Source organism: Sciurus carolinensis, chromosome 5, assembly GCF_902686445.1.
Source record: "Sciurus carolinensis chromosome 5, mSciCar1.2, whole genome shotgun sequence".
Lineage (NCBI taxonomy): Eukaryota > Metazoa > Chordata > Mammalia > Rodentia > Sciuridae > Sciurus > Sciurus carolinensis.
The window spans coordinates 34,916,863-34,940,772 of NC_062217.1; the positions used below are offsets into that span (position 1 = coordinate 34,916,863).

The following is a 23,910-nucleotide window of genomic DNA, read 5'->3' on the forward strand; positions in this document are numbered from 1 at the left end:
AACGGTGGCTGCGTTGTTCTATACTGTGGTCCTGACGCCATTGTTTGTTTTCGTAGGCTTGCAACCCCAAATATTCGGATTACGATAAAACAGGCTCTATTTGTGCAAGTGAGAACATCAACGACACTTTGACCCGCTACCGATGGCTGATTAGCGCTCCTGCTGGCCCTGATGGTGTGACCAGTCCCATGAGAGAGGTGGACTTCGACACCTTTTTTACATCATCCAAGATGATCACCTTAGACTCCATATACTTCCAGCCCGGCTCCCGGGTGCAGTGTGCGGCTCGTGCTGTGAATGCCAATGGGAACGAAGGCCTGGAGCTGATGAGCCCCATCGTTACCATTGGCAGGGAAGAAGGTGAGGCCTTGGCATGTCACCTGATCACTGGAACGCTGTGGAATGTTACGTGTGTCTAATTTATGATTATTAATTCTTCCAACTGCCCAGTGTGTTCCATAGCACTCTGTACTTTAAAATGAAGATCTACTTTTTATGAAAATAAGCATCAGAAAAGTTATTTGTCCCCTCATTTTGTGAGTACTTTATGCTGGCAATGAGGATAAAAGGCAAGATCCTCCTCCTCCAGGAGTCCATAGGAAGGTTGAGGACACAGATAAATTTGAGTCTGGATAAGGCACTGAAATGCAAAATTAGGAGCGATTAGTTCTGCCCTGGGTGGATCAGGAAAGGCTCCTTATTGAGGAAAAGCTTAAACTGAATTTCAGAAACAGGAGCAATGACTTCTAGAAGTGTGAAAGAGCATGGAATTCTAGAATGACAAGCAGAGAAATGGGGGAACTTATGAGAGGAAGAGGAGGCAGGATCAAGAGACATAGCAGGCCAGATGGGGTGGCACATGCCTGTAATCCCAGCAGTTCCAGAGGCTGAGGCAGGAAAATCAAGAGTTCAAAGATAGCCTCAGCAACAGCAAGGCACTAAGCAACTCAGTGAGACCCTGTCTCTAAATAAAATACAAAAAAATAGGTCTGGGGATGTGGCTCAGTGGTTGAGTGCACCTGAGGTCAATCCCTGGTGCCCATCCCCCCAAAAAGACGCAGTAGGATGGGATGCAAGGTCCAGGTCTAAACAGGGGATGTCTGTGCCATGCAGGATGCTCAGCTGGTTGTTGCATGATGCATTTGGGTGAATAGGAGTTTTCTGGGAACAAGAAGGTAAGGGTAGTCCAGGTGGAGAGTCACGTGCACAGGCTCATACATTTTTATTACAAGAGAGGTTCTGTTTGGAGCTAGAACCAAGGATGCACTGGGGCTGGAGACAACATTGGAAAGACAGGAAATTTACTTTATAAACTGATTCCTCACTTTGCACAAGAATTTTTAAATTATATTTTATTTATTTTTGGTGCTGCGGATCAAACCCAAGGCCTCATGCATGCCAGACAAGCCCTCTACCACCGAGCTACAACCCCAGTTCTAAATCATATTTTTAAAGTGATTTGTATATGATTCATTTTCTAAAATTTCTATTTGCATATGGTATTCAAAAGCACATTTAGGTTTGGGAATGTAACCCAGTGGTAGTGTGCTTAATATGGGTGTGATGCCGAACACCCCTGCTACCCCCACACACCAATGTACCTTTGCTGATAAACAAAAGTAATATGTGCCAAAGTACCACTTTCTACCTTTATAGATGCAGGATCAAATATTTATTGATATTATATCACGTATAATAAACATCTCTTTTAAATGGATTATGATGTATGATTTTCAAATTTCTCTTAAAATCGAACTATTCTGTTGGTACAAAAAATAATTAAACAGTGCCTTAAAATTAGTGTCCTCATTAATAAAACAGACAGCCCAGATGCTGGGGCCTAAATCTGATTTTACCACTATTCTAATAAATGCCTATTTATTTTCTCTATTGTGTACAAACAGAAAAGAAGTCATCTATCTCCCAGTTTTCTTGAAATTAAAATCCAGCATCTTGGTCTCACATGCTAAGAAATTACATAAAAAGAGAAAACCCTATGGTTTTCTCTATGCTCTCTAATTTTAAGGGGACTTTAGTTTTTGTTTGTAATAATAAAACATTTTTTAGAGTCCAGGGATGTTGCTCAGTGCTCAAGTGTTTGCCTAGCAAGGGTTAAGCCCTGGGTTCCATCCCAGACATGAGATGGGAAAAAAAGAAAAAAAGCACATTATTAGTTTTATTCAGTAGGAAAGGATGTCTATTTTACAACTAATCTTTAGTATATTATTTTAGGGTAAAAATCAAATTTGCTTAGTTTATTTCCTACTGGCTTTCAATCATTTTACTGTCTCTGTTCAGACTATATATTTAAAATTATTTTCTGAATATGATCATGACCTAAAATGACCAGCACATATTAAATCACATTGAACAATAGCTGCTTTTTGTCAAATCTTTTTTAAAATCTCTAAATTGTGAAGGGGCCACTTAACTGGGTGCCATGACAACTTTTCACCTGGTGGTGTTCAACTTCCTTGGGATACACATTCTTAACTGGGTCCTAGTCCACAGGAAATTGTAAAGTACATAGAACAATAATAGCACTTATTTTAAAATATTTTTACCTATTATCTATTTTCTTCTTTCAGCATAAATGTGCTTGATTTCCTCCAGGTCTCTGTCAGCCCCGTGTGCCTGGAGTAGCTGGGGCCGAACCTTTCTCAGCTAAATTGCGCTACACCGGCCCTGAGGACCCGGACTACTCAAACCTTATCAAGCTCACAGTCACCATGCCACACATAGACGGTAGGTGACTTGGGTAAGCAAGCCCCATGGAAGAGTTTTGAACTCCTCATCATCTGATTTATTTTAATTAACCTCCTAAATAACAAAGATGAAATAACTGTTCAGTTCACAACTTTGTGTCTTTTTAAATATTTTTGTGTCTTTTATTATTTTTGGCCCTCTTTCCTCCCAGCTTTGAAAAGTCTGACAATTTCAGCTCTCTTTAGAATCAAATAAATTTAACACATGTCCAAAAATTTTAGATAAATTTAGCACAATTCCGAACACAAGAAGACAAAACCCTGGTTCCTATGCTTCTTTGTAGGCATGCTTCCCGTGATCTCTACCAGAGAGCTCTCCAACTTCGAGCTGACCCTCAGCCCCGATGGTACAAGAGTGGGGAACCACAAGTGCTCCAACCTCCTGGACTACACCGAGGTGAAGACCCATCATGGCTTCCTGACAGATGCCACAAAAAATCCAGAGGTCATTGGTGAGACATATCCTTACCAGTACAGCTCATCTCTCAGAGGCAACGGCACCCTACGCTTCTACCGCAACCTCAACTTAGAGGCCTGTTTGTGGGAGTTTGTCAGCTACTATGACATGTCTGAGCTCCTCGCTGACTGTGGAGGCACCATTGGAACAGACGGACAGGTAGATTTCTAACACCTGAGCTTCCATCACTGCATAAGTCAGCTGGTTTGTTCTGTTCATAGATTTTTTTTTTTTTTTAATAAATCTTAACTCTAGTTTTGATAACAAGGGGGACTAGTCATTAGTCACAAGGGGGACCAGACAATTGACGTGGATGACATGAAAATTCATGTCTATTTCTGGAACAATGTGTCAAAATGCATATAGTTTTAAATAATGGGTAACGTTAGCTTTGTATGGAAAGTTCACTGTGTAACCATGGCCTGAAACTCCATTCAACTCTGACATTTAAAAATCCAAATACTGACTTCTCTTTAAAGTATGCATTATCACTTATTGCATATAGGTACCTACAAAACTATATCATACATCACCTAAAATGGGATTTACAATCCCAAGGATAAGTCTAGTTTTTATCCCTACTTATTATCTTTTCCTCTTCCCCTTCTTCCTCCTCCCTTTTCTTTCTAATTTTATGGCCTTTTCCTCTGTTTTATGTCTTCATCATTAATAGTCAAAATTATTTTCATGAAACATTTTTGTTATTTCTCCACTACAATTAGCAATTCCTCCTCATACTACACAGACATTATTACATAAAATACCACTTGCATACAAAATCCTCTTCCCCACCATCATCAAAAAAAATTGTTAAAATGGTAAGGAAAAAAACCAGTCTTGGTGGTCTGCTCTTTGAATTCCAGTAACTTGGGAAGCTGAGGCAGGAGGATCCCAAGTTTGAGGTCAGCCTGGAAAATCAGCAAGACTCTGACGAAAAATAAATATAAAAAAGGGGGGGGGGTGCTGTGAATGTAACTTAGTAGAGGGCACTTGCCTAGCATTCAGGAGGTCCTGGGTTTGATGCCAAATAATGAAAAAAGAATCATAAGAAAGCAAGGTCTCCATTGGGGTTATAATAGAAAATCTAAATATATTGAGTATCATTTAAGATTGTAATGCACATTTGAACTGAAAGTAATGCTCCGTCTTACTTGAACTGAATAAAGAGTTACAAAAGCAGTTTTGTACTTTAAAGTAGTGAAGGGTACACAGAATATAACATATCTTTCAAGATTTAACCAAGATGAGGCTCAATTCCTAACAGAAAAGACGGTTCCTGAATTCCTTCAGGCTATATTCCTAAGGTGTTAAAATATAAAGCAAGTAGTAGAAAGAGAGAAGTAGATGATAACTCACTATCGGTTTAATCCCACAGCTTTGCTGTGGGACTTGACAAGCTCAGCTGGTGTTGATGTTGAATTGAGCAGCCACACATTATGTCTGGAGTCATTGAACTCCAGGTTGTGAGAGTTCATCTTAATAGCTTCCTTTAAAAGCAGTCACACTTGGTAACTTGAACAAATTAGGAAAAATGCCAAATAAAAACACCAACATAAAGGCAGTGTGAAATGGTAGAAAAAACCTAGATACTGGATTCAAGCCAATGGAGACTCAAACTTGGTTCTAATATATTCTACCTAAGTTTTCTTGGGCAAGTTACTTAAGCCTTCATAAATGACAACTCTTCATGTCCTTCTTCCTCAACCTGTCTTTGCCACCTTAAAAAAAAAAAAAAAATCCTGTCCCCAGAATAAAAACAAAGGCTCATTTCACCAACTCTATCTTAAGTAGAGTTTCCTTTATAGATCTAATCTCTCTAGTTCCTTTAGCTCTTCTTCACAGAGCCTATTTTTAATCCATTATTGAATCACTTCTGCTTCTTTTCTGATTGCTCTGTTCTCAGGAAATTGGTCAAGTCATGGAATCTTTTGGCCTAGAAAAATATAGGCCTTAATAATAGGATTACTGCAGTTCAGTTATTCCTTGCTGAAGTCACTTTTTTATGGGTCTCATCTGATTGATTACCTTTTTTCACCTCAAGAATGTTTTCTGTCTTCTCCATAAAATAGCAGTGCTTTCCTGTCCTTTATCCATAACAGCAAACATATATTTCATATTTACTATGGGTCTGCATTCTTCTAAGTACTTTGTATATTTCCACTCATGCTAACCTCACAACAACCCTATGAGGTGAGTACTATTTTTGTCCCCTCCTTTCAGATAAGAAGCTGAAGCAGAGAGAATTCAAATAACTTGTCCAAGTTCATGTAGCTAGTAAGCCTATGCTCATAACCACATCATAATTCTTATCTAGGTATTTAATTGAGTGAATGAATGTGAAGAATGGTTATGATCGCAGATACAGTTGCAAGGAAACCAAGTGAATGTTTCCCTTTGTTCTCCGTACAAAGAATGCTGCCCGTTAGTGATCATGAAAATAGGTACCAGGTTATGTCCACACCTACTGTTGATAAAACGGAGGAAACTCACATCCCAACAGTAGTGGCCATCTGAGTGCAGACATGTCAGTTTTAAATGCAGACACATTTCATGGGATGGCACCTGAAGAAAAGCAAAGGAAATGAGAAGTGAATAGATTCTACTTTAGAATTTCATGAAAGTCTTACACCCCTCACATTTCTGCATTTAGAATGTGAAAACGGGCAAAAATAAATTTAAACCATCAGCGTGCATGATGTATGCTTTTAAACAGCTTCATTTCGAGTGGTTTTGTTGATCTCCCCAGGCAACTGCACATGCAGGTATATTTGGCCTCTGCAGAGTCACAGAACCCTAGCCAAGGACCAAGCAGACACGACTTCCCTCATTTAGACCTTTCTTAGACTTGGCATTTCAGATTAAGGTAATCACTGTGCAAACAAATTTTATTAACCTGTAATTGCTTCTGCCAGAAGCAACGCAATGGGGAATTGACTTTTTTCTTTATGTGTCCTTGGTAGTTAAAGCTACCACCATGAAATATTGCCAAGTTCTTGCCTTCGTGTCTGTGATTAGAGATATGTTTCTGACACGTTCTAAAAGGGTTTTCTGCCTTCACCAACCACCCAATTTGGATTATTTATCATGTAAGAAGAGTTGCCAAAGTGAAGGAATCACCTGGAAAATCCAGGACAGTTATCTGTTAACAGCAATACAGTTCAACTGTTTTATGCAATCTGACATGCTGCTGCTATCAAGATTGTATCAGCTTTGGCCATCTTACTCATTTATACATTCATTCATTAAAAAAAAAACTTTCCATGAACACCAAAGGAACATATCAGATACCAGGAAAGGACACTAGACAAAGCTTACAGTCCAACAATGTAAAGTTAAAAGACTCAGGCTATCACTTTTGTAAAAGTTAAGAATTTTACTTGCCAAGAAAAAGAAATTTTGAATTTCTATAATGATTTGAAATCATTTTAATCATTAGTTTCTAAAATATAAAAGTGAGGGCAATGGCAGGAAAAAAATGTCGATGAAACAAATTATTTTATTACATATTTTGTGCTTCCTGTGTTTCATTTAAAAATGATAGTAATAAAGTTGTTCCAGTATGCTATGAAAAACACTCTTGATGCAAGAGTTAAACTAAGATTTTAAAAGTATTGGATTTTTTGTGATTTTTCTCATGAAAACAAGTTCTTTAAAAAATAAAAGACATTCATTTTACCTTTAATTAGTTGTATTGCAAGGTAAGAATTTTAACTTCCACCTTGTTAGGTAAACATCAACTGATAATATGGTTCAGGGTGCATGAATAAGCTGCATAAATGCATCCCAGTTACAGTTTGCACTTAAGACATGAAATTGCAATGAACTTGTGAAAAGATATGTTATGATTTTGGAAAAGTGAATAATGGTTTTTAGTTGCTTTGGTGAATGGTTTTGCCTTTTTTCTTTTCTGGTGTGTTTGATTTTCAAACATGGACTTTGAGGCTAGAATACACTTTAGAGGTCATCTGTCTTCATCCCATTACTTTGTATTTAGTGCAGAGTTTCTCTTTTAGATATAAGCTCTAACTCATTTTGTAAGGAATAGCAAGAGAAATTCAAAATGTTTAACTTTAACAAATTATGTTGCTTCTTGTTTTGTCAAATTTACCAATTAAGTTTTTAGCCATGTGCATAGTTTAATGAAAGTAATGATATCATTGTGGACATCTAGGGAACCAAAAAGATGTAAAGAAAGAAAAAATACCCTATCCATTATCCCACTATTGTTGGAAAAGACACATTTTTCTAACCTCCTTTTAATATGCATCACATTTTTAAGTATACTGGCATAATATTAATCATAACATTTTGTATTCTGCTTTTTAACCTAACATGAATATTTGCCATGATAAGGAAAATTCTTCAGATCCTTGACTTTTGATGGCTACATGATACTTCACCTTGGGGGTGTGCATCACACTGAATTCAGCCATCCTTCTGTTGCTGGTCGTTTAGATCATTTATAATTCTCTCATCATAACCATCCCATAGAGTGCTCCTTGCCTTGAAAGAATTTGCGGACCAATATTGGCTCCCATTCCGGGATCTGCACCTGCCTCTCTGATACACAGGCCCTCAGAGAGTCTTGTAACTAGGCCAAAGCCAAGGTCTCTTTCTCCGAAGACTTCCCAGATGTGTGCTGTTCATACAACATGGCTAAGAATTCTAACTCGTGAAAGTGGTGACCTCAACCAAGTAGCTATGCACACCTGGAGACCTGAAGTTATTGAGATCGATGAACTTTTTTTCCACATTCACAAACACTGCCATCCTGATGTGTGTAGATGTTTCTGGCAACAAAACAAACAACAGAAAGATATTTCAACCAGTAGGAAATTCCCAGCAGTGATAACCCTCAGATCCCAGTTAGTTTTCAATCTGCGAGGTAAACACAGACCTCCTATCCCACTAAAAGGGAGGAATGCACCCACTGATAAAATATTTTTAAATAATTTTTATTTCAAATATGTGTAAGCTAGTTGAAAAAATTGAGGAGGGGGTGTTTACATCTGCACTGTCTAATCTGATAGTACCAGCCACGGTACAGTTAAAATACATACCAGTTTTCAAAGACTCAATGTAAAAAGCAATGTATAATATCTTACCAAAAATTATCTTACATTGATTACATATTAAAATGTAATTTTTGATATATTGGGCTAAGTTAACTGTATAATTGAAATTAATTTCACCTGTTTTGTTTTGTTTTTTACTTTTTCAAATTTAGCTATGAGAAATTTTTTAATTGAATTTGTGACTCCTATTCTTATGGAACACTAGTGTGTTAATATATATACTTATATATGCTTACTTACATAAGCATATATAAGCATATATAAACATATATATATTGCTTACTTTATGAGAATTTTTATTTATTTTTTGTATACTTTATTTTATTTTTTTATTATTGTAAACAAATGGGATACATGTTGTTTCTCTATTTGTACATGGAGTCAAGGCATACCATTTGTGTAATCATAAATTTACATAGGGCAATGTTATTTGATTCATTCTGTTATTTTTTTCCCTTCCCCCCCCACCCCTCCCACCCCTCTTTTCCCTCTATACAGTCCTTCCTTCCTCCATTCTTACCACCCTCCTTATCCCTAACCCTAAACCTAACCTTAACCCTAACGCTAACCCCTCCCACCCCCATTATATGTCCTCATCCGCTTATCAGCGAGATCATTCGTCCTTTAGTTTTTTGAGATTGGCTTATCTCACTTAATATGATATTCTCCAATTTCATCTATTTGCCTGCAAATGCATAATTTTATCATTCTTCATGGAGGAGTAATATTCCATTGTATATATATGCCACAGTTTCTTTATCCATTCATCAACTAAAGGGCATCTAGTTTGGTTCCACAATCTGGCTATGGTGAATTGAGCAGCAATGAACATTGATGTGGCTGTATCTCTGTAGTATGCTGATTATAAGTCCTTTGTATAGGCCAAGGAGTGGGATAGCTTGGTCAAATGGTGGTTCCATTCCAAGCTTTCTGAGGAATCTCCATACTGCTTTCCAGAGTGGCTGCACTAATTTGCAACCCCACCAGCAATGTATGAGTGTACCTTTTTCCCCACATCCTCGCCAACACCTATTGTTGCTTGTGTTCTTGATAATCGCCATTCTAATTGGGGTGAGATGAAATCTTAGGGTAGTTTTGATTTGCATTTCTCTTATTATTAGAGATTTTGAACATTTTTTCATGTATCTGTTGATTGCTTGTACATCTTCTGTGAAGTGTCTGTTCATTTCCTTAGCCCATTTGTTGATTGGATTATTTGTATTCTTGGTGTAGAGTTTTTTGAGTTTTTTTTAGATTCTGGAAATCAGCGCTCTATCTGAAGTATGAGTGGCAAAGATATTCTCCCACTCTGTTTCAATTAGCAATAATCGCGCCTCGGATAAACCTCATTGGCTACGATACTGCCACTGCACAAAGCTTATTCTCCCACTCTGTAGGCTCTTTCTTCACATTACTGATAGTTTCCTTTGCTGAGAGAAAGATTTTTAGTTTGTACGAGAATTTTCAAATCAATAAAGCAAAATGTAAGTTGGGTGGTTACAACTGAATACCCAAAATAAGTGAAGAATTAAAGCTACGGCAATTTTCCTTAACATTAGTTCCCACCTCAGAAAATATTACCAGTGCAGTTTTCCTTTTGGGGCACAGTCTTTCTCCCTGTTCATGCCATCTCTACGTACCTCACACTAATTAGCAGACATTCTCTTAGGCGAATAATATACTTCCTAAATACATATTTGCTACTTAGTAATATAAATTTGACAAGATGTCACCTTTTCCAGGGCATTTGCATTTTACACTTTCCCCTTTAAATATAGTATTTTGAGTGTTTCCCTTTGTTGAATAAACTTCAAAGGTCAGCAAGGACATGTGGAGGCACTCACTGCATCTCTGTTTAAGATTTGCCATTTTCAATATAAACGAATACCTCCAAAAGTCTTCAGGTACAGCAGACCGAAAGGAAATTGAGTGCTTTTTAAAGTGACATCTAAAGTTAAATTGATTGCATTGCATGCTTCAATTAAAAAAAAAAAAAAAAAAACAGATTGGTGACCTGAATGATTAAGGTCATTCCATTTAGGCTTCTGTTCCTCAAGGCAGAGATTCTAAGTAGACAGAAAGAAGACTTGACCAAGGATAATTAGAAAATGCAATCAGATGCTAAGTCCATGTCCAGAGATGATCAAATTCTAGTTTACCATAGGAATCAAACAAAATCAAATAAGAATTAGTCATGGAGCTCTATTCCAATTAACTTATTCATAGAAAATAAATGTTAACAATTCCCTCCAAAATAATACACTGAATAATGATTGATGGATTAGCGTATATGATTGACAAAAATCATAAAGTTTAACTTGAAATTCATGACTGAAGCCTAATATTTAAAGAATGGTGACTTTTTAGATCTCAGGATGAAATCTAAATCATAAGGACCACTGGTCCATGGATTACTTAATTATCCTCCATCACACTGCCAGAGCTTTAACACAGCACTTTAGAGTCTTTAGAAACTTTAGTCACTTTAGTCACTTTAGAGACTTTAGAGTCACTTGCTCAGTGTAAGTTATAATAGCCAATCTTGGAAAACTGTGTCTCACAGGACTTGTATTGCAAGGCACCTTTCTTGCTAACCCAGCAGGAAATGGAAAGTGTTAGTTTCTACATAGCTGGGAACCAACTTACTGGTTGATGGTTCTCATTTTACATGTTTTTGTTAGTGATTCTCGTAATCATTTTTGTGACTTAAGTAGTTCACTATTAACCCCATGATAGCATGCTAGGTTAGAATTTTCCTGATTTAAATTATTTGCTAACTTGGGTACTGATTCCTTTTGTCAGCTCAGCATAGAAGAATGAGACTATTATCACGCTGTCTGACTTGAACGTCTAAGGAGTGTGTCCTAACCTAAGTTCATTTCCTCTTTCATGAAAGAGAATAGTTGTGTTTGTCCTACTATTCTTCAGAGCTATTTTGAGAATTAGCTATGATAATTTTTATTAGATGATGTTAGGACTGTCATCAGCTTTGTTTGGAATGTGATAAAGTGTAGTAAGAGTAGAAAAAAACATGGACCAGAAACTGAGTTCTAATTTTGGTGGAGCCACTAAGGACCTTTAAGGTATCCTGTGGGAAGTGTATCTTATTTCTTTAAGACAATTTTCCTATCTCTTTCTGTATTCATTGCCTATCCACCCATCCAATCACCCACACATACACATAAATGTAATTATGGAGGAGAATGAAAATATTATGTAGCTTTTGTTAGGAATCTAGTCTGAAATGTGATCTGTGCTCAATAAATAAATATTTAACCTCCACTAGCCCCAATCCACCTGCTAAGTACCTGAAGAGGAAAAGTATAAAGTTCAAAGCAAGACAATACATTGAAAAAAAATTTTTTTGCTCTAATTATGCTTGGGTCATTTTAAATGTTCTATGTCATTATTAAATATGTTTGTTTATGGTTCTTCACAGTTTTGCCTCATCTTCTTCTATGTAATAAAAAAAAGTAGCTTACAGTAGCATTTTTCATTATAACCCCAAACTGGCGATAACCCAAATGTCCATCCACTGAGTAAATAAAATACTGAGTAAATAAAATACACTGAGTAAATAAAATACAATGTATACACAAAATGGACTGCTATTCAGTTATAAAAGGAAATAAAGTATTGAAACATGGATGCACCCTGAAAACATTCTAAGTGAATGAAGTCCATCACAAAAGGCCACAAATTGTATGAGCCCATTTATACCAAATGTCCAGAATAGGCAATACACAGGGACACCAAGTAGACTAGAGGTTGCCAGGGACTGTGGGGAGAAGGGGTGGGGGTGACTGCTGATGGGTACTGGGTTCTTTTGGCAGGTGATGAAAATGTTCTAAAATTGCACAACTCCTTGAATATACTAACGACTACTGAATTTTCCACTTTAAATAATACAGTTTGTGAACTATATCTTAATAAAGCTGCTACAACATAAAAAGGACTGTGTAAGCCTACTGTGCTCAAAATAATGTTCATCCTAAGCATTTCTGTTGCATACCCTCTGCCTCAAATAAAGGGGGTTAGTAATAACAGTGTATTTGTTCCCAAGCTAAGAGTGAGGTAACAATGTTACAAAATGCTGTCATTTCCTTTCCTGGGTAACTAATGTGAAATCCTCAATTAAGTGTAAGGAAAATGGCTTGTACAAAATCAGGCTCATCTAGTCCACACAGGGGAGTGTTGATAGGTATGATTTTATTGTTTCAGGTCCTAAATCTAGTGCAGTCCTACGTGACCCTTCGAGTTCCTCTGTACGTTTCCTACGTGTTCCACTCCCCGGTTGGAGTAGGTGGCTGGCAGCATTTTGATTTGAAGTCGGAGCTCCGTCTGACTTTCGTGTATGACACTGCCATCTTGTGGAGCAATGGAATCGGCAGCCCACCAGGAGCTGAACTCCAAGGTGCGTGCATGGGACAGAACGCTCCAGGTTTCTTATCTACCTGAATTACTTAAGAGAAGTGGGGGATGGGGGGCATTTGTTTTGCTTTGTTTACTGTGGTTAACAAAAATAGAAGCAACTTTCAATATATTCTCTTTTTTCTATTCAGTAATAAGATTATTTCCCTTTTGTGATGGATGGAATCTTGTTTAACAAGATCATCCCGATGACTAGAAGTTTTTATATGTAACTGTTAAATATAAACTTTCTGCATTCCGTGGATGCTTTACTCTAACAATCCATCTTAGTTGATTAGTAATTGATGTGTATTTCCCCAGGTTCTAGAAAATGGATACAGAAACTAGCTGTGTGATCTGAAGCATATTGCTTAACCTTTGTAGGACTCACAAAGCTTCTAATATCTCTCTCCAATTTAACATTCTATTATTCTATGATACTTTAGCCAAATGTCTTAGAACACAGGTCTCTGAAATGCTTAGGATCCATTGGCAATTGCAAAAGTTCATTTTACACTCTGTGAGAATAATAATTTGAAGTCTATCAGCTTAAAGTTTAATTATTCCATTGTAGATAAGGACTTTTTCTTTTCAGACATACCTTTTTGTTCTGGTCCTATGGATGTCTATAGCATCATGCTGAAACTCCATTATTAGCCAGAAAGAAAACAGAGTGGGTATCATATCCTAAACACAAATCTACTGTCTTAGGCAGATTAAAATCACCATAAAGCTATGTGAAAAGTAACCTGATCACCCTAAATAATCACTTCAGGATATGTCATGAATTTTAATTCCACATCTCACCCTAGATGGATATTTAAGTGAGTCTTAATGAAGATTCTTTCCTTGGTCCTCAGTGTGTATATAGATTTAATTACTTACATGTAGAGCTAAATTTTGCCAAAGTGTTAAATGTCTTGGGAAAGTTTCAGGGTTTTCCTGAAACCTGTAAAATTTGCAGTCAAAATTCTGGAGAACACAAACCCATTTCCACTTAGATGTCCAAATCTCTGATTTTGACAAGCTCATCATTTCTCTCAATTTATAGCTTCACTTTTGCAGACAAACCCTGAAAAAACAAACTCTGCTTACTGTAATCAATCTGTATTTCATAGCGAACTGACTCATTACCTAATTTGTTTCGCCTCCTTTTTAGATGTCTTTTCTTCTTAGAAAATAAAGAAATCTCTGCCTTTCTTATTATTCAGATTTCTTCTGATGATATCCTTTGTCTGCAGCGCTTAAAGATCAGACAAATCTGAATTAGTTTTTGGAAAGAATCAGTACATCGGGAGTCTCTGCCCACCTGTATTTCCACCCTGTGTGCTGTCCCCATTGTAGGTTCTCTCTACCCAACGAGCATGCGCATCGGGGAAGAGGGGCGCCTGGCTGTGAACTTCAAGACCCAGGCTCAGTTCCACGGCTTGTTTGTGCTGTCACATCCTGGTAAGCCCCACTCTCCATTAGCAGTCACTCCCCACACAAGAAAGAGATGAATTTTCTGTATTCACATGTGTTTCAACATGCTTGCCCACTAGCTTTGAAGCCCTTAATTTCAAGTGAATTTTATACGTGTGATTATCTCCTTGAAGGCTTGATAATTGTTTGCTGTTATTTCATCATCCACAAAATTATCGTAATGCAGACTTTTAGAGATAATGCAAACTCTTTGAAACTCTTTGAGTGTATGTAAAGGGAAACCTCAGAGTTCATGTTTAGTAGAGTTTTCCTTAGATAAAGAACATGGGGATAACAATTCCCTTCTCCACTTTGCTTCTGTTACACCAAAAAAAAAAACAAAAAAACCATTTTTTCCTTTTAAATTTCAGGTGATTCATTTAGCAAGCACATCTGTGTTTACAGCCCTTCTTTAGGTATTGTGAGAAATCTTTATAAGAGAGCCAGAAGTGGTACTTTACTTTCATACTGAAGTTTCAGGCGTTTTAACTACTTATCTTTAACAAGGATCGGCTACTCAATGTGATGGACTGTGCTTTGAGTATCAGTAAGGTAGCAGTCAGCAAAGCCCCATGTTTGATGGTTTTAAAAAGGACATTTCATTACAAATAATTCGTTTTCTTATTTGAGTTTCCATATTACTAAACTGGTTTTGAGTGTTTTACTGGAGTGCCAACTTCTGTTAGATTGGGAAGAGAAAATAGTTGACTTTCATTCCCCATATCCTTCCTTTTTCTGGATGTAAGCCCTAATGAAAGAGAGACCAGAGTTGAATATTCAGGCAAATAAAGAGGGTTCATTGTATTTTTATGAGATTGAGTTACAAGAAATACAGAACCCAAAGGAATCATTTTGCTTTATTATAATTGACAATTCTGAAAAAGGAGGATTTCCTGGGTTTTACAGTTCCTTCCACAGGTCCACCTTTCTAATAAACTGAATCTTTGTTTAGCCCCAATTGCAGGCAATCTAATTAAATTTAGATCCCATTCATAAATTGGGGTTGCCCAGCTGTGCAGAGGCTAACAGACTATTTGAAGTTCAGCTCCTAGCATTGGTGCACAATAAATACATTCACATGCACTGTGATCGCTGTGCACTGACTCCCTGGAAAGTAGTCCTGAGCAGTTTGAGCATTTTCTATACAATTACCTTTTGAGAATATCATAGCAGAAAAGGCACGGAAGTCACACACCCTCCCTGTGTGATGATCTTGGTACAGTCACATAATTTCTCTCAGCCCAATTTCTTCACCTACAACATGAAGATTATTATACAATCTTGATTACTTTGCAGACTTATAAGAATACAAGCACATAATATATAGTAAGGTACTTTGAACATTAAACTGCTGTTCATTCTTCCAATTTAACTACTAAACCATTGTTATTGTTGGCACTTTCCCAGCATCCTTTACCAGTTCCATGATCATGTCAGCTGATCATTCAGGCCTGACCTTTTCCCTCCGCCTTATAAGGAGTGAACCAACCTATAACCAGCCTATACAGCAATGGAGCTTTGTCTCTGACTTTGCAGTAAGTAAAGCTTACTTAAATTTTCCTTTTCTGCTACTTTTTGATTTTACCTTGAATTTTTAAGTGGAAACTATATAAATGCCTTCTTTCCTTCTCAAAGGTACGTGACTACTCAGGAACCTATACTGTAAAGCTGGTGCCATGCACCACCCCATCCAATCAGGAGTACCGACTGCCAGTCACCTGCAACCCAAGAGAGCCTGTCACCTTTGACCTTGACATCCGCTTCCAACAGGTGTGTCTCATAGAGTTATTATCCCATGACCTGTAGAATCCCACTTTGTTCAAGTCTTGGTTTACTTTGATCACTACTCTTTTTCTCACATGTGAATGACTTTAATTCTTCTATACTAAGAAAAAAGGAAGTCACATAGGAAGAAGGCAAGGGAAGAAAGAAGGCAAACTGAACTGAATTTTATCTGTTGGTAGTTCTGGATATAAAATTCATAGTTTAAGTTCATGCAGGAGTGATTTTTCTCTTACCTGATCTCATCTTGTCAGCTCCTGCAGTTTTGCTACCTCAGAGATTTGAGAACTTTCCCAGAGTTCTGCCCATCTTCATCTCATTCTTAATCTTCAAGGAGAATGAAAAACCTACAGTTCAAACCACGTCAAAGTACCTACTTGCTATGATATATTAAATGTTGACCTTCCACTGACCATGATATTTACAGAGTTGTTATATGCCCCAAAACCCCAGTAGAAATGAGTTCAAGCAATGCCACTTAGTCCCATTCAAACAAAGGATTTAACCCCACCAGTTTTGTTTTTTCAAGAAGGACAAAGTGATCATAGTTAATTCCCTAAATTGACTTGATTGGCTATGGAGATTGCAGCATAGTGTTTAGTAGTCTCCGTGCCAGCATACAGTGAATGTGTGTGCATAAGTGTGTGTGTGTCCGTCAACAGTGCGGTGTGTACTTGTGAGCCTTCAGAACCATCGAGAATACATAAAAGGGCTTTTTCCCTTGGTTTTAGGTCAGTGATCCAGTGGCAGCTGAGTTTAGCCTGAATACTCAGATGTACCTACTCTCCAAGAAGAGTCTCTGGTTGTCTGATGGATCCATGGGATTTGGGCAAGAAAGTGATGTTGCTTTTGCAGAAGGTATTACTTCAGAGAGGGCTGCTCTGTTTGTCCTTGCTTTATTGGGATTGTGTTTGAGGAGGAAAATTACAGCCTCTTCTGTGTTATAATATAAGCAAGTCTTCCTCACTCCGGCAGGTGTGAGGAGTCACTGAATTGGGCAGATGTCACTGAATGGTGTCTTTATTCTGTTTAGCCTCTATATACCTTAGAGTTAGTCTGTGTTTTTTTTTTTTTTTCTTTTCTTGGATTTTTTTCTCAGTTTTCACAGATTGAAATACTGCAGCTACATGAGATTTTAAATGCCTCATAAGCAAATATTGTTTCCATCTTTTTTAATGGTTTATGCTCAGCACCTAGAAAAATACCTAGCAAACCCAAGAGGATAGTAATTATTGTGAAATATGTGATTAAATACCAGGGGGTTTCATTAAACTCTCTTTCAAAAGCAAATAAAGTTAATTAGGCTATTTATTGATGTTTTCTTTTTCAGTGTTATTTTATATTATATTAGTCTACATCTCACCCACTAATTAATTTGTGTAAACTGGACTTTAACCACAAGGGAATGTTATGAATGTCAAATTATAGACCAGACTTTTGGATTATTCCACTGGTGGTTGAGTCTCTGAGGTTCCATAGCTCTCCAGTTGGTCTCAGTCATTCCAAAAAGTGGTCTTATTAAAGACCTGGGAGTTGACTGAATCCAAACATGAAAAGGCCTTCCATATTTGATGACAGATGCAAAGAAAATAATCTCTGGGTCATTATTGTCGTAAAGTGCAGCATCATTCAGAGACATTCTATCACAGAAAAGAAATAACATTTCCACATCTGTTTCAGGTGATATAATCTATGGTCGTGTCATGGTAGATCCTGTCCAGAATCTGGGTGACTCCTTTTACTGCAGCATCGAGAAGGTTTTCCTATGCACTGGAGCTGATGGCTATGTCCCCAAGTACAGTCCGACAAATGAAGAATATGGCTGCTTAGCCGACTCTCCTTCACTCCTGTATAGATTTAAAATTGTGGTAAGTGCTTTGATCCAAACAACGAACTAGATAGATTTTTAAATGTAAGCTTTTCGGTCTTATTCTTTAAAACAATATCATCATTTTTAAATTAAATCAAATAGTGGCATTTTATGTCAGTTTGTACTTGCACAAAACTAATAGGAAAACTTTCAGCCCTTGTCAAAGTTGGCATCATCTATAACAATAATCACTTTTCTTATTGCTCAAAGGACAAAGCTCAACCAGAGACACAAGCCACCAGTTTTGGAAATGTCCTCTTTAATGCCAAACTGGCAGTGGATGACCCTGAAGCCATTCTCTTAGTGAATCAGCCTGGCTCTGATGGATTTAAAGTTGACTCAACACCACTCTTTCAGGTAGGCCCCCAAAAAGTTCCTTTAGAAAAGTTGAACAAGACTCCTGACATTTCTGTCTCAGATGTCTCCTATATAAATGGAAGGAACAGTAATACTGTACGTAGTGAACGGGAACATTTAATAAGATAATGCCATCCACAAATTCTAGCTATTTTTATTTTTATTAATGTGTTACTATTTTAAGACTACATGTAATGAAGACTGTTATTCAGCCCAAATATATAGAGCTAAGCCTTGCAGCTGTGTAGTTTGCTTTTCTTACTGAAAATTTCCTTCCTAGGGAGTTTGCATGGCCAACTTTTGAGAGTGATCTTTCATGAACTGATGGGCTCATAAAAGCAATTGTGCACAGTATACAAGATCTCCCTTCTCAAAGATTCCATCAATGAAGATAGAAAATCCTAAGACAGAGAGTGCAAAGGGACACAGGCAGTCCTGGGAACACTGAGAGGACAATCACAACAAATTCAGAGATGTGTTGACATTGTGAATCCTTGGGGGAGCAAGTACACCCTTCCGGATGGTTACTGAAAATTACACACAGGCAGGATTTTACACTGACAGGGGAAATACGTTATTCTCATTCAACCTAAGGAAGGAGTCTTAAGAAAGCATATTTGTTATTCTGACTCTTCAAACAACAGATGGAAATACGATTCCTTTCATTTTTATTATTATATCTCAAAACATCTGACATCTCTAAATCCTGAAGGCTTCAAAGAGTCATCAGAAAAATCCCTCCTCCTCCCAGACCCTGGAAAAGCTTAAAAACTGATATTTCCCCACTGTGGTCTTACCTGCAAAAAAGCAGCAAGACATACTGAAAGAGTCCCGGCGGGGCAGGTTTGAGCTACGGTTCTGTCTCTGCCACTAACTAGTTGGAGAGACTAAGCGAGTCTCTGAACTACTGTGTATTCTTCTTTGCTCATTTTTAAAGGCATGTACTATAGAAACTTCATTATAGCACTCACATTCTGTAACTGCAAACTCCCTTGAATTGCACACAAGTTAACAGAGTGCTTTAAACAAATCCTTGCACCTTCTATACTCTCAAAAAGTATCAAGTAGGGGCTGGGGAGATAGTTTAGTCAGTAAAGGGCTTGCCTTGCAAGCATAAGGCTGTGGGTTCGATTCCCAGCACCACACACACACACAAAAAAAAAAGTATCGAGTAAATTAAGTCAGGCTGACATCATTTTTCATTTTGTCTGCCATTAATTTCTCTTGTAAATTAGGTTGGCATAGAATTGAATTTCCTAACAAATGGGTCTGTGTTTTCCAGGTTGCTCTGGGCCGAGAATGGTACATCCACACAATCTATACAGTAAGATCAAAAGACAACACCAATCGAGGTATTGGCAAAAGAAGCGTGGAGTCCGAGTACCATTCTCTGGTGCATCAAGGGAAACCACAGATCCCTGCCGACAGCCGGAAGAAGAGGGAGGTCAGGAGCACACCCCCTCTGGCACAGGACATTGGTGCTGAAAACAACCGAGGGACAAACATCCAGCACATTGCCCTGGACCGCACCAACAAGAGGCAGATCCCCCCAAGGAGAGTCCCCCCTGAAGGTGTCCTACCCCGGGAGCTCAACAGTCCCAGCTCTGAGGTCAGCCTGGTCACCATGGTGGGCAGCATCGCGGTGGGATTACTCACCATCTGCCTCACAGTCCTTGCAGTAATGATGTGCAAAAGCAAGCAGAGTGTCAGGGGGAAGGACACCCCAAAGGGCTCTGGCAGCAGCGAGCCCATGATGCCCCCGCAGAGCCACCATAGCGACAGCTCGGAGGTGTGACAGTTGCAGCTATAATTCAACCTTCTCTTCAAGTGCCTGAGAAAAGACAATAGAACCCCCAATGCTTCTGATGGACAGCAGAGAATTGGGGATCGTGTGATGAAGCTGCTCAGAGAACCCAACTGTGCTAATGTCCTTTAATCTGAATTCTATCTACCCTCCTGTGCATCAAAGGACAAATTCAAACCACATCTTTTCTTTTGCCAGAAGGTATCAATGATGTATTCACACGTTCACAGAACCATGGATGGACAGCAAGGAATGTACTTCGTTTTTTTTTATTTCCAGCATGTTCTCTCAGTGATAGAGATGAACAAATTCAAAGGTGCTAACAGACTCTCTCCTGAGTTTAAAAGAAGTCCATTGTTATGTTAGTGTGAACTTGGAAGGTGAAATTATCACATTGTTCTTTCACTTATAACTCATCCTTACTAGAAACGTTTTAATTGGTAGCCGGTAGGAATGATGAACACCCTGTTCATTATGACAAGTTTTCATAGGTGAAGACAGCATAAAATTATGATCAGTGCTAACTCAATATAAATCACCTTTTTCTACTATTTGGGAAAGAGTGGATGGAAAGATCAGAGGAACTCACTCACTCACTTGGATTTGAATTGCTTCTCATCCTCCTCAGATCCTTCTTGTTTTATTTGCTTATTTAATTTTAAATTAAACCAAAGAATATGTTCATTCTGGAAAAGATTTTTTAGAGAGACTGCCCTGTTTGGGTATCTAGTGAGGAATAGTAGGATTTGTGTGTGTTTTTGTTTTGTTTTGTTTTTTGCATAGGAATATACCTTATTGGTGCTCAATATTTGTGGAAAATGAGAGTATTGTTGATATTGACAAAGAAATGCCTTAGCATCAGATTTCTTTTACCAGACAATGTTCTGTAAGAACTGAGCCTAGATGTTTGCAGTATTGAACCCATAAATGATAATGAAAAACATCTTTAGAGATGGCGAAGGTGATATTTATTAATATAATATGTATAACCAGAGTGCCTCTGATACATACTTTACAGAACGAAAGAACATTTTGACACATGGCAAATGAGGTGCATCCTCAGAGTAACATAACCACACAATAACATCTAGAATTTCATTGACCATAGGAATTTTTATTACATTTCTAGTCAGCACCCGATCCAAATGATGGGAATCTCTGCAGTTGTCTTTCCAGAAATGGTCTTGGATGTGACCAGCATCATTGATCATATTGCTTTTTGATCCAAGAAGAAAGCACCACTCTTGGCATCCCCAGTTCAGTGAACTGCTAAAGTGAGGTGCCACTCACTAATTAAAAATATAATCTATAACCCTGCCTATCATTCTCCCCACAAAACCACGGAATGTGAGGGAAATGTATTGTTTCTCTCAAGAGTTGCTTTTCTGTGTTTTTACCAAATGGCTGAAATTTTGGTTGGAAAGGAAATTTTTAGTAGTTTAATGACCAGTCTTCTGAAAGCTTCTAAATACATTTCAAACAAAGATAAAATCAGGAGAAAAAGAGCAATGCCTAAGGATGAACCCTTAAGTGTCTTCCAGAATCCCCTTCCACTTCCACCGGAACCTGGCCAAAGTGGACATTCTGGTGGAATGGAGATTGTTAAAAGGCAAACTTCTTCTCAGGTCATATATGCCCATCTTCATTTGATGTATCCATATACCAACCATCTCTTGGTTTAAAAAAAAAAAAAAAAAAAAGGAAGCTACCTGGTCCTGGGAGAGAGGTTAAAAAGTATCTGATATTTGCCTCCTTTCTTTTGGGCACCTCTGCTCTTTACAGTCTTTTAAAGAATAGACCATAATCTCCTTCTATGGTGATACTTCTTAATTATCCCCCTTTCTCTTGCTTTACCTCCTGGTAGATGCTTAGCTACATCTTTGGCTACCTCATATTCTGTATGGGAATTAACATGAATTAAGCAGCTTCAAATAGTACACGGACAATTTACTACTTTGCATTGGGCTCAGTTTATGTAGTCAGATGCAACAAGTATTCTCTATCAACTTTCTGATACTTCAGCAGTTAAGAACTTCAGAGCCTATCATGCAACCTTTGGGTCTCACTGACAACTGAAAACAGTACTCACTAAAGCATCATTGTAAGTCTGTTTTGAGTCATTGACCAGGTTGGTTTTACTAGATTATACTCCGCAATGCTTTATTTTAAGGAGGCTACTATCTATAAATTGGAGAGCAAATGTAAATTGACTATTCTTTCCTACTCAAAAGAAATTCCTTCCTCTCTGCCCTTCTCTTCTTTTTCTTTCCCCTTGTTTCTTCTTCTTTCTCTTCATCCCTATGAAAAAGGAAGGAGTCTGTGGGAAATATGCAGATATAACTTTCTTACATATAAGTTACTGGAGATGTATGCATCATTTTAAAAAATTCTTTTCACTAAATATATAATGTAATAAACATTGAGTATTTCCAACATTCTTTTAAGTAGAAAAAAAATAAGGTAATTTTTTTCATTCAATAAAATTGACCCTTATTTTCAGTATTTTGTTTTTACAGTATTCTGTTATTATCAGAACAAATACATAAAATAACTTCCATAGAGAACAGGTTATAGGCAATAATAGTTCCTTAGTTACTCATTACTTTCTGACCCCAGTCAAGGTCTTGTTGATATTACATAATAAAAACAAAAAATAAATATTACTATTAGTGATTCTTCTAAGCATATGAACCATGGGACATTAAAATATGTAAGTAAATTTTAGTGATGATATCATTTAATTTATTCCCTTTCGTTTCTTCAGTTAACATTTACTGAACACTCACTTGGAATTGATTAGCCTTTCTGAGAGACTATGTAGAAACCAAGTTACTCTCCCTGTCCGCCGTGGGTTAGGGCTCTTTCTTTGGACTAAAGGAATCACATTAGGTTCTCTCCTGGAACAAGGACATACCAGGTATGTCGGTGAACCACATTTATAAAAAATCTCTCTACATCACCAAAATAAGAGTCCACTCTTTTCCATCTGAAAGAACCCCATGCAAAATATTTCAAATCAGTAATTTGATGGATTTGACCTTCACAGACTTACCCAGAGGAAGTACATTGTAGTGCTGTGAGTGACCCTGCATTTTCTTTTCCTCTTAGTAGACAATAGACCCATTTTATTCCAAGAATGGGATGCAGAGAACAAACTCTTTCTCCTTTAGCATCATCAGTATCTCTTGAAATCCACCTTCACCAGTATCTGCCATGTTGGAACCACATCAAAGATCAACTAGAATCCTGCTGTCAACTCTCTACGTGGCATCGTGATTAGAGAGACCCACTGGAGGCTCAGTAGGAAGGGATTTAGTTCTATAAGCAGCAAAAGAGCTTTATCAAGTCATCTTACTTCCAATTTTTTCCAGGGTACCAACTCCAAGGTTTACAGACCTGTATAAAAATTATTGAGAGCCTTTCCTCATATGTCTCAAAACTAGAAGTTAAAATAATTCTAGGTAGAGCAATGTGAAAGTACCAATATTAGAACTAAATGTAAGGACTCTTTGATTTTAAAAGTCAAAACTTTTTTTTTTAAATATCTATTTAACATCATCTTGGACACTGATTCAGTGCTTTAAGAATAAAAAGAAAAAAACGTTGTTAAAAGTGCAAATGTTTTGCAAATTAGAAATTTTTGGAATTGTATTATTTTGAAAACAAGCATGTTACCATTCTTTAAAATGCTTTTATTTTTGTAGCCATAACAGCAATTATAAAAGGATGAAAACAAGTCTCTTCACCAACCATGGGGCACATGAATGGAACTCAAATGTTCATCTAGTTTGACTTGTCAATACTCAAAAATGTATAATTTGGCAGGAAACTATAAATACTAGTATTCCTTCTGTTTGTCTCTCTGTGTCTCTGTCTCTTTCTCTCTCTCTAGCTGGGATTACAGGTGTGCATCACTGTGCCTGGTGTAG

General features: G+C 37.5%; 1 protein-coding gene and 1 non-coding gene across 2 annotated transcripts in view; one reads left to right on the forward strand and one right to left on the reverse strand.

Moving 5' to 3' along the window:
* Positions 1–21,716, forward strand: part of Frem2 (FRAS1 related extracellular matrix 2) — a 172,771-nt gene extending 151,055 nt beyond the window's left edge. The window contains exons 14-24 of the mRNA XM_047554183.1: positions 57–360; positions 2,614–2,745; positions 3,050–3,381; positions 12,519–12,711; positions 14,052–14,156; positions 15,576–15,703; positions 15,804–15,938; positions 16,682–16,808; positions 17,631–17,818; positions 18,031–18,177; positions 19,460–21,716. Of these exons, the coding sequence (XP_047410139.1) occupies positions 57–360; positions 2,614–2,745; positions 3,050–3,381; positions 12,519–12,711; positions 14,052–14,156; positions 15,576–15,703; positions 15,804–15,938; positions 16,682–16,808; positions 17,631–17,818; positions 18,031–18,177; positions 19,460–19,972 (2,304 nt within the window). The 3' untranslated portion in view covers positions 19,973–21,716. The remainder of the gene's footprint in view (positions 1–56; positions 361–2,613; positions 2,746–3,049; positions 3,382–12,518; positions 12,712–14,051; positions 14,157–15,575; positions 15,704–15,803; positions 15,939–16,681; positions 16,809–17,630; positions 17,819–18,030; positions 18,178–19,459) is intronic.
* LOC124986060 (U4 spliceosomal RNA) lies at positions 9,542–9,676 on the reverse strand. The gene has a single exon (XR_007108964.1). It is a non-coding gene; the product is annotated as a U4 spliceosomal RNA (small nuclear RNA).
* Positions 21,717–23,910: the final 2,194 nt, after the last annotated feature.